This window comes from Schistocerca gregaria, chromosome 1 (assembly GCF_023897955.1).
Source record: "Schistocerca gregaria isolate iqSchGreg1 chromosome 1, iqSchGreg1.2, whole genome shotgun sequence".
NCBI classification, from domain to species: Eukaryota; Metazoa; Arthropoda; class Insecta; order Orthoptera; family Acrididae; genus Schistocerca; species Schistocerca gregaria.
The window spans coordinates 501542641-501554814 of record NC_064920.1 but is presented as its reverse complement, the minus strand read 5'-3'; the positions used below and the strand labels follow the sequence as shown (position 1 = coordinate 501554814).

General features: G+C 40.3%; 1 protein-coding gene across 3 annotated transcripts in view; it reads right to left on the bottom strand.

Annotated features, from left to right (window-relative positions):
• Positions 1-12174, bottom strand: part of LOC126354066 (ATP-dependent helicase brm-like) — a 203153-nt gene that overhangs the window by 189142 nt on the left and 1837 nt on the right. For 2 of the 3 annotated variants that reach the window (XM_050003445.1, XM_050003454.1), the window contains exons 2-3: positions 2858-3030; positions 322-480 (exon numbers count right to left, since the gene is read on the bottom strand). In XM_050003445.1, the coding sequence (XP_049859402.1) occupies positions 322-480; positions 2858-3010 (312 nt within the window). In that variant the 5' untranslated portion in view covers positions 3011-3030. Of the gene's footprint in view, positions 1-321; positions 481-2857; positions 3031-3151; positions 3276-12174 lie in introns of those variants that run through there. The other variant, XM_050003438.1, reaches the window with a different exon arrangement.

Below are 12174 nucleotides of genomic sequence, written 5' to 3'. Positions count from 1 at the left end.
CCCAGAAAATTAGTACCTAATTCATTACTACAGAATACCATTTCTATATTCTTGTTAAAAAAAACTGAATTTTTGGGAGATCAGCATTTCTGATCACCTGAACACCGAGAGAATTAATTTTTAAATTTCTTCATTCACTCATTCATCATAACCTGCAGATTCCATCATGCATGGTGGTCTTCAGTGATGTAAAATTAGTCAAGAAACAAATTCAAAACAATACAGATGGAACATATGCTCTTGATGCATTTAAGTCTACACTGGTGTCACTAAAGGTCACAGGCCTCTTGGTACATCTACTTTATAACCACAATTACTTACATGAGACACGGGCATTGAAATTGCACTGGTGCACTGACTTCTCAGCTCCAGCAGCTGACTATAACGAGGATCATTCTCAAGACCCATTTCTTCCATTGACTTTACAGCTTTATCAAGTCCATTTAGTGCCTCTTGTATAGTCTGCTGATCTGCAGATACCTGAAAGGAAATAAAGATTCATATTGCATGATGAAACCCTGACACAAGCTTCATCATCACAATTACCTACAGCCGAACAAACTAAGCCTTTTTTCACATAAGTTAACACCTCACTGAAGAGCTCTCCTATGCAAACCAATTTTCAAATGAATCTGTAAGAAACTGAAGAATGATACAAATGTAAAATTCTTGAAATACCTTATGCAAAGACAATTGAAATGTTACAATACTGTTTCATTGGATGAAAAGAAGCTTAAAAGCAGTTTTTTTTATTTTTTTTTTATTTTTTCAAACTTAGAAACACATAATGCATTCTGACCATGCACTAGATAAACTATTAATTGCTGGATATAATCTGAAAATTTTCTGAAATCACAGTCAATCTTTGAAAATGGAGATTCGGCTAATATATGAATGTGTTTCCCCACAATATTAATTTAATTAACATACTATCACATCACCGCAATTATCCCTACAAGTGATTTATGCTTGGAACCATTGAGTGAAACACTTCGGAATCACGACCTGCATTCATCCATGAGAGAGAAAGAGAGCTAAGGTAGTTTTTTTAATGAGATGACACATTCTTACTATGTTCTTCACAGCAATGTCTCACGTAAGAGAATTTCCTTAACAGGTCTTTTTGTCCTTGGAAATAATTAGAGATCATAATGAGAAACCAGATGAAATAAGGAACTACAAATAAGCAAAAAACCATGAACTATTTGGAGCAACAGAGCATGACAATCCCTACTAACTGGTTATCTTTTTATACTGTATTCACATTGTGATAAAAAGCCACATCATATTTTCCACACTTTTAGAGCTCTGAAGATAATGAATACCTTGACTACAATGATCATGCAGTGGTTCCTCAGTAACATGAATACATGAAAAACTCAAGTTACCACCATTTTGAGATAATTTTTTTGGGGTACCACTTTACACCTGTTACAAATAGTTTAGCAAAGTCTGTTCTGCTTCTAATCTCAACAACAAGTTAATCCAACCTATTATTCTTCCTATCAACTTTATAATAATTCTTATATGCTTCACTGTCAATTAATTAATCAAACACGCATCATTCTCTGTCAATATAAAGACTAATTTTTTTTTATCAACCTACTGTCTTCATTGCCTAATCAGTCTTGAAGTTGGAAAACTATTTCCATCTTAATATTTTAAAGCTCCTAATGCTACTTGGCACACATCATCTAAGCATGACTGATGAACTTTAAATACAGCAAGCACTGATATGAGTTTTCCGCAAAAGTAAAAATACACTATCTGAACAAAAGTGTTTGGACACCCCTATGTAATACAGAATTGACCACTATATATCATGAGGTGTGGACCTGCCAATATCAAAGGAGGTGGAGAGCCCTGTGTTGTCAATAGAGAAGCAGTAACAGCACACTGGGCCAATCAGAAGAGCACAGTAACTTCAAACATGGACTAACCATTAGATGTGACTGGAGTAACATACCCATCAGGGAGAGGTGCCAAGCTGACTGTTGATGATGTGATTCTCAAGTGGAAACACAAAGGAACAACCACCGCCAAATCAATGCCAGGCTGACCTCAACTACTGAGACTGTTGAGTGTCGTGGAGGGTGCTTGTACAAAATCAAATGAAATAAGTGGAAGTAATGGCTCATGAGTTTCAAGTGGTACCAATAGACCAGAGAGTGGAATGACTGTTCACAGGAAATTAAAATGAATGGGGTACAATGGTTCAACAGCTCCTTGTAAGACAAATATTGCTGTAGTCAATGCTAAACAATGCTTAGGTGGTGTAAATAATGATGGCACTCAGCAATGGATAACTGGAAATATGTGATCTGGAGTAACGAATCATGCTACACCCTGTGGCAACATGACACAAGGGTTTGGGTTGAGGAAAGCCTGGAGAACATTACCTGCCCTCATGTGCACTGCCAACAGATAAGTGCAGAAAAGTGGTGTTATGATATGGGGCTGTATTTCATAATAAGAGTGTGGCTGCTTTATTGCACACAAGAAAATGCTAAATGTGGAAAAATAAGAAAACAAATTTGCAGCATTGTATTCTTTGTACAGTAGAAGAACGGTTCAGAGACAATGATTGTATTTGCTTGACAATGCCCCTATCATAAAGCATCATTTGTCTGGCTATGGCTTGTGGACAACAACTCTGTGAAGTAAGTTGTTAAGTAAATAGCTTGAAATCTTAAGTGAAAAAAAAGTGATAACAGAAGATGAATAGTTCCCATTTCTTAATTTTACTCTTCACAGTTTGATTTTTTTTTTTTAAGTTTCCTGCCAATTTTCAAGAAGTAAAAGCAGACTCTCAAATAAATGTACAATAGACTACAATATATTACAATACAATACTTACAGGTGTGGGGAGTTTTAGCATTTGACTTGGGCCATTCCAGAAAGGTTGTGATGCTGAGGCTACACCAATAGTAGCTGATGGATGATTCTGTGACTGGTGCAATGAAAAATGTGAGCCCACTACAGGCGGGGCTTCTGTCTGAGCTGCACTCATTGTTAGGCTTTAATGCTATCCTGAAAACATGTTTACAGAGCACTATATTTCTTTGTCAAACAAAATGCTCTTTTTTAACTTACTTAAATAGTGTACAAGTTTGCAAGAGTAAGAAATTATGAACTGTAAAGTGCTTCACACCTTCCTTTGGAAAACTGAAACAGGTTTTTGTCCCTTTATATGAGTCTCAATTCCAGTTTCTGATGTAATATACAAAAAAATATAGCAGCTTTGTCAGTATGTTTCGTCCTCAGATTGTTTATGTGCAGACTGCAAGAACTACAAATTAATTACATTTTTTCATTACACTTACAAAAATATCCAATAGAAATTCATCATTCAAATAATTCTAAGAAAATCTACATCTGCAGCAGCACTCACTCAATCATCAAAATTGTGTGCGGCAGGGAGAACTTTTTATGTACCACATACTAAGGTTTCTTTCTTTTTTGCACAAAGTTTTGGAAAGAAAGATTCCTTACACATCCCTCAATGAGCTGCTATCGTATTTTCTACCTTATCTTTAGCTTATTTTCGGCCTCTATGGGAGCAATACAAACATGAATTAAGGACATCCATAGGTTCAAGAACTACAATTAAGTTAGGAATCTAGGAATGCACTACAGCATCCTATGTATCACTCCCCAACAGTATCTGAAGACATGAAAAGATTTATTATAGTATACATGGAGGCAGTTAATATGTATTCCCATGCTTCACAAGCGGATGGTATGAAAAGTCTTTATAATGCATGATACAATGGAAAGTATCTGCTGTCAAATACTTCAGGATGATTTGGTGAGTACATAGATGTGATGGTAGTTAGGCTCATTCCCAAAAACATAAAAAAGACGATTGATATGAGTATATGGCTGAATCATGCACACCCGCCACCAGTTTACCTACCAGACATACAGAGAAATACGTGTTAATATTTTATTCCACTTAATAACTTAAATCTGATCTTCCTTAAGTTTACAGGATGCTGCAACTGCTAAAACATAGCAACTCTTAGATTTCAGTCATTGGGTGACAAAAAACGAACTTGAACAGTATGTTGTTTCATACTGTAATATGTGGGCTAACTATTTTAAGGTACTATGTTAAGCTGACCTGCCTGTCCTATATTACAAGTACATACTCTGTACATTATGTAATCAAATGGGACCAAATAAAAATCAATCAATCAATTAAACTTCCTGGCAGATTAAAACTGTGTGCCCGACCGAGACTCGAACTCGGGACCTTTGCCTTTCGTGGGCAAGTGCTCTACCATCTGAGCTACCGAAGCACGACTCACGCCCGGTACTCACAGCTTTACTTCTGCCAGTACCTCGTCTCCTACCTTCCAAACTTTTAATCTGCCAGGAAGTTTCATATCAGAGCACACTCCGCTGCAGAGTGAAAATCTCATTCTGGAATCAATCAACTACTTTGTAAAATATTATAGGCATCAAATAAATGAAATGAACAAAACTCATTAACTGACAGCAGCAAAGAGTTTTGTAGTAAAATATGAATCCTGAAGAGTGCATCATGGTTACCTATTGCATGCAGGATCCACTGTAATCCAACTGGTTGTGGATGTAACAGCTGTTTATGAGAACTACCACACCAGGTTGGAACGGAATTTGCAACTTTTAAAAAGCTGAGAAAGTGACAGTACTAGCAAAAAACATACAGAAGCTTTTAACAAATGTATTAAAAGTAATACAATTAAAAAAATAACACCTTTAGTGCAGTTCATTTGAATTAGATTCTTTAAAACTTAGGAGCATCTACACGAGCCAGATTCACATTTTTCTTGATTCCCTTAAAATATTCCATACAAGTGATACACAGTATTCAATAGAATCACTATCTTCGCTGTATCCTTGTGAAGCAGATGTAGTCTGTCACTCCAATGTAAATACACTCCTGGAAATGGAAAAAAGAACACATTGACACCGGTGTGTCAGACCCACCATACTTGCTCCGGACACTGCGAGAGGGCTGTACAAGCAATGATCACACGCACGGCACAGTGGACACACCAGGAACCGCGGTGTTGGCCATCGAATGGCGCTAGCTGCGCAGCATTTGTGCACCGCCGCCGTCAGTGTCAGCCAGTTTGCCGTGGCATACGGAGCTCCATCGCAGTCTTTAACACTGGTAGCATGCCGCAACAGCGTGGACGTGAACCGTATGTGCAGTTGACGGACTTTGAGCGAGGGCGTATAGTGGGCATGCGGGAGGCCGGGTGGCCGTACCGCCGAATTGCTCAAGACGTGGGGTGTGAAGTCTCCACAGTACATCGATGTTGTCGCCAGTGGTCGGCGGAAGGTGCACGTGCCCGTCGATCTGGGACTGGACCGCAGCGACGCACGGATGCACGCCAAGACCGTAGGATCCTACGCAGTGCCGTAGGGGACCGCACCGCCACTTCCCAGCAAATTAGGGACACTGTTGCTCCTGGGGTATCGGCGAGGACCATTCGTAACCGTCTCCATGAAGCTGGGCTACGGTCCCGCACACCGTTAGGCCGTCTTCCGCTCACGCCTCAACATCGTGCAGCCCGCCTCCAGTGGTGTCGCGACAGGCGTGAATGGAGGGACGAATGGAGACGTGTCGTCTTCAGCGATGAGAGTCGCTTCTGCCCTGGTGCCAATGATGGTCGTATGCGTGTTTGGCGCCGTGCAGGTGAGCGTCACAATCAGGACTGCATACGACCGAGGCACACTGGGCCAACACCTGGCATCATGGTGTGGGGAGCGATCTCCTACATTGGCCGTACACCTCTGGTGATCGTCGAGGGGACACTGAATAGTGCACGGTACATCCAAACCGTCATCGAACCCATCGTTCTACTATTCCTAGACCGGCAAGGGAACTTGCTGTTCCAACAGGACAATGCACGTCCGCATGTATCCCGTGCCACCCAATGTGCTCTAGACGGTGTAAGTCAACTACCCTGGCCAGCAAGATCTCCGGATCTGTCCCCCATTGAGCATGTTTGGGACTGGATGAAGCGTCGTCTCACGCGGTCTGCACGTCCAGCACGAACGCTGGTCCAACTGAGGCGCCAGGTGGAAATGGCATGGCAAGCCATTCCACAGGACTACATCCAGCATCTCTATGATCGTCTCCATGGGAGAATAGCAGCCTGCATTGCTGCGAAAGGTGGATATATACTGTACTAGTGCTGACATTGTGCATGCTCTGTTGCCTGTGTCTATGTGCCTGTGGTTCTGTCAGTGTGATCATGTGATGTATCTAACCCCAGGAATGTGTCAATAAAGTTTCCCCTTCCTGGGACAATGAATTCATGGTGTTCTTATTTCAATTTCCAGGAGTATATAATCAACAAGATGTTTTAAAAAAAGAATGAGCTAAAATAATCTTCAATAACTGAACCACCATGAATTTTTGTTAATCAAAGAAGAAAATTATTGACTATCAATGTACATGATCAGCAATACCTTTACAGTTGTCCATAACCAACACAAAAACTATAGCAATGATAGGTGCATTTTTTTTCTGATATACATCAGCTAGTACATACTGATGACTGAGCCACAAAAGCATCGATCAGAAGGCTCTTCAAAGATGTTAGAATTCCAGAACTCACTTTTAACTACATTCAGATAACTTGGATTAGGGCTAAGTCTAATGAAAATATGAATGGAACCTTCACTCTTTATTAAAGCTGCCATTTTGCTATACATGGAATAGGGTGTTATTGCCATTAAATTCAAATATGTACTCAGTAAACACCTCTGTTTTTTAAGGCAAGCTTGTAAATACAATATATCACCAAGAAAATTTTTCCTTAAGACCCTGTGACTGAAAATATCCAAATAAATCTAGCATTATTGGCTCTGACTCAAAACAATGAGAGATTTGCCTATATAAAAGAACAGAGAATGCCATACATGACATAGCTTCCATCTCACAAAGAGAGAGATATGAATAATTCTAGATGAATGCAATTAAATTAAAAAAAAGAGCAGGTACTAAGTACCTCAGCTCAACCTCAGTGTAAGAAATTGCCTTGTGAAGAAAACCGAGGAATGGGAGCAGCATGCTATACAGCAATGAAGCCCAAAACCATGTAATACAACATAGTATACAGCACACTGTTACGTGCTAACCACATTTTGTCATCCTCATAATCTCCAAGTGAAGAAAAAGGCAGAGGAGATTGTAATAGTTCTCTACATAATAAACTGATGTATCCTAAGAAACATTAGGGACAACAAAGCACACTATATGAAATATCAGGGGAAGTAAAGTAAGTTACCTTTAAACGGGTAACTCTTAAGCAGAGAGTAGGTTCTTACACATTACGTATAACGTTAATAAACTTCATCACTGTCCAGAAAACTTACTGTGGAGTGCTTTTAGTTAATAAATGCTGGCTTCATTATGAATAATTAAAATTAAGTGTGCCATATGGTTATGAACTAGCATCTCTCAGCTGTTAAACGACAGTAAAAAACGGTAGTGTATCAGCTTCCAGAATGAGATTTTCACTCTGCAGCGGAGTGTGCGCTGATATGAAACTTCCTGGCAGATTAAAACTGTGTGCCCGACCGAGACTCGAACTCGGGACCTTTGCCTTTCGCGGGCAAGTGCTCTACCATCTGAGCTTCTGTAAAGTTTGGAAGGTACGAGACGGATACTGGCAGAAGTAAAGCTGTCAGTACCGGGCGTGAGTCGTGCTTCGGTAGCTCAGATTGTAGAGCACTTGCCCGCGAAAGGCAAAGGTCCCGAGTTCGAGTCTCGGTCGGGCACACAGTTTTAATCTGCCAGGAAGTTTCATATCAGCGCACACTCCACTGCAGAGTGAAAATCTCATTCTGGAAACATCCCCCAGGCTGTGGCTAAGCCATGTCTCCGCAATATCCTTTCTTTCAGGAGTGCTAGTTCTGCATGTTTCGCAGGAGAGCTTCTGTAAAGTTTGGAAGGTAGGAGACGGATACTGGCAGAAGTAAAGCTGTGAGTACCGGGCGTGAGTCGCGCTTCGGTAGCTCAGTTGGTAGAGCACTTGCCCGCGAAAGGCAAAGGTCCCGAGTTCGAGTCTCGGTCGGGCACACAGTTTTAATCTGCCAGGAAGTTTCAGTGTATCAGCTGTATGTGAACTGAGCTTAGCAGCAAAATTTTAATTTGTTGCCATAATGTTACCGAAACAGGAAATTATAGTTGCTTTGGTATACCAGCCACTGAATCACAATGAACAACAGTTACTTCCACATACGCACTGAATTCAATAAAATTTGGTGGTATCAATTTAGTTATTAGATATCACAAGAGAAATGTTAACTATTTGCTAATTACAGTGACACCTCCTAACCAATTCTGCATAAACGACAACTCCATAAGGTAGGCAGCATGTCTAAATAACATATGTAATTTCCATCAAAACAAAACATATTATGCATTTCTGAATTTCTGGTCATGAGGGACTATGACTAAAATCTGTAAAGAACACAGAAGAGCCAAAAGACCAATTAATAACTCAAAGCTAAACCAGCTAATAAATAAACTGAATTCAATAAAATTGGATAAAATAATAATCAATCCAGATACTAATGAAATCCTTTTAGACCTGTTAACTGAACATTCTGAAGCATGCTGATCTAAATGCCACAAGGAATTGCACCACAAAATCTTAAAAATATGGGTGAACCCACATTTAAGTAAATTAAGAATCGTGATGCTACTACATTATGGTAAGTCAAAGAATAGCAAAGCTGACAAGGAAATTTATGTGAAGGTTAAGCTCTGCAGGTCTGAAATGAAGGCAACAAAGTCCAAAATGAGTGAGACTCATAAACTGAGCTCAGCAGATAAATGCAAAGTTGCTTGGAAAATTACTGAAACAGAAATAAATTTTGGTGGTAAAGCGTACAAGATAAAAATTTCACCTGACATTCTAAATGAACCTTTTCATCATCCCTATTCACATTAAGTACTAAGTAATGAACTTCATTATTGGCTGGAAAACTTAAAGATCATAAGATTCCTAATCTTATGACATACTTAGCTTCTCACAATGTCAGTTCAGGTCCAGCTTTTCAATGGACAAAGCAATCAAGAATACTGCAGCACAAGCTATACAGTTGTTTGAAGTAAGGAGATGAGCTATACAACAACACTGCTGGACTTCAGGAAAGCGTTTAATGTGGTCTCACAATACTCCATCACTACGGAGTAAGTGAGAATGCTTCATGTTTAATGCAGTCTTAGTTTAGTAAGAGGAAACAGTTAATGAAGAAAAATAATCAATATTTGTGTTATCTTCTGGTCACAAAAGGTGTACCACAATTATCTTTTCTTGACCTTTTCTGTTTGTTAATTATGTAAATGATTTACGCACATTTGTGCCGTATGATGCAGTGCTATATGTAAATGACGCACCACTCACTACATATGACATAACATTGAAAATTAGAGTACAGTATGATGGCATCAATCAGGAGTCATGTCACTTGGTTTCATGCAAATGTACAACAGAAAAATGGTAGAAATACTGGCAACATTGTATTCAGTGTGAGTCCTCCCAGAAAACATAATAATAAACTCTGGAATTATTAGGTTTTCAAACAACGGACTGTCCAGGTCGGAATACCAAAAGTATATCGAAAAGATAGATTGTTATTTACTGTAAAGACAACATGTTGAGTTGCAAACAGGCATAACAAAAAGACGCTTGCCCATTAACTTCCGGCCAAAGCCTCCGCCAGAAAAGAAAACAGATGCACACAACATTCACACAAGAAAGCACACCTTACGCTCACATGAGTATCATCTCCAGCAGGTCAGACTGGAGTGCAACTGTCATATAGAATGGGAGCAGCGATCTGGTGGTGGTGGGGAAGGGAAAAGGATAACAGGTTACAGTGGTGGTGGTGGTGGGGGGGGGGGGGGGGGGGGAGAGGGGTAGAGAAGAGCACTGTCTTGTGGAGCATTCAGGGCCCAGACTACCAACAGGCCCTGTGGGACAAGGAGGTGGGGAGGAGAGGGAAATGGGAAGTGAAAAAGGAGAGAAGTGGCAAAAGGGAAAGACGGGCAAGTCCTTTGGCAGAGTGAGGCACACAACGAGGGTGGGACATGAAAAAAAGGGAGGAGGGGATCGGACAGAGGGAGCTGGAAACATTTGAGTGGATGATGTTGGGGCAGTAGATTGAGGCAGGGATAATTTCAGGAGCCAAGAATGTGTTGTAACAGTAACTCCCATCAGTGCAATTCAGAAAAGCTGGTGGTGGAGGTTAGGATCCAGATAGTTTAGTTAGCAAAGCAGCCATTTAAATCAAGCATGTTATGATCACCTGCATGTTATGCCCTAGGGTGGTCTACTTTGCTCATGGCCACAGTTTGGCAGTGGCTGTTTATACTAACAGTTAACTGGTTGGTAGTCACACCAATATAAAAACCTATGTAATGATTACAGGAGAGCTAGTACAAATTGTGGCTGTTTTCACAGGTGGCCTGGCCTCTGATGGGCCACTGTGAAAGCAGCAACGTCACAGACCAGCTCTGTTGTAATCATTACATGCCCTTTTATACTGGTATGAATACTAACCAGCTGTCAGCAATGATGAACGGTTGCTGCCAAACCATGGCCACGAGCAAAGTAGACTACCCTGTGGTACAACGTGCAGCTGAACACAGCATGCTTGATTTCAATGGCTGCTTCACTACATGGGTCATCTGGATCCTCCCCTCCACCACCAGCTTTTCTGAAATGCGCTTATGGGAGTTATCATTACAACACATTCTTCACACCAGAAATTATCCTGGCCTCAACCTACGGTAACCTATTATCCCCACACCGTGCACCCAACTGTTCCCATCCCCGTCTGTCCTATCACCTCCTCGCTATTCTCACCTTCCACCCTCTGCCAATGGATCCACCCATCTTTCCCCTTCCCGACTTTTCCAATTTTTCACTCCCCCCCTCCCTGTCCCACAGTCTTCTAACGCTATGCCTGTTGGCAGTGTAGTCCCTGCACACTCTGCCAGACAGCACTCTTCTCTTTCCCCCACACATAACTTGCTACCCCTTCCCCACCAACTCCATATTGCTGCTTCCGTTCTACGTGACTGCAACAGTTGCATTCCAGTACGAGCAGCAGAATATGGCGGTCACATGTGCAGGGGTGTGCTTGCTTATGTGAACCAAAATGTGTGTGTTTCGTTTTCTGACAAAGGCTTTGGCCAAAAACTAAAGTCTAAGAATCTTATCATTGTGTGTGTCTACAGTTTAACATGTCCTCTTTGTGGTGAGTAGCAACCTTTTCCTTATGTTAGGTTTTCACACAGACTACAACTCAGCTGGGATTCAAACAAAATGTGTGGCACATTAGCATGCTTCATGTGTCACCAGTATAAGTTGGAGAATAGTGTTAATAAAGTACTACTACATTTCGCATTTTTCCAGTTTCCCCTGGGGTAGGGAATTCTACTATAGGGTATTCTGTAGGCTACAAACTAGTGTTTAACTAGCACAAAAAACCATGCCATACACCAGGTTGGCAAAGACCCATAAACCTACAAATACCTTGGTCTTGTCTAATTCAACAAGTTATCTGATGTGACCACACAGTAACGGTAAATAACACTAGAACTAGCATTGCAAAATGGATTAAAAGTAAACAATTGTGCTCTACTCAAGAGTTTCAGGAGTGTTTGAAAAAACACCTAATTTTTATATGAATGAATAAGCATCTGTATCACGTAATTAGAAGTGATGCTGTGATTTTGTTATTGTCTTGTACTTATTGTCATTTACCACACTGTGTAATTATTTATTGTCACTGAATTAATTACATGGTGTGTTTATCCTGAAAATCTATTATATACTGTTATTACTAGCTATCTAATTATGCAGTGCATCCATCTTGTATTGCTTTCTTGTACTTATTGACATTTAACAAACTATTTTCTTCAACAACACCATATCATGTAAAATTCGTCAGAGTTAGAGCTTTTACACAACACGATAAATACAAGTTATGCTGCTATCTAGTTAAACTGACCGATACCGCACACATTCTCGTTTAATGTGGTGTTAATCATCTACACACAGTCACTGGAAGTGTGTAATATTTCAGTTTTGGAACTGATGTAGTTTGTGTAAAACAAAATTGAATTCGTCATTGTAGTTCACTATACACAAAAAC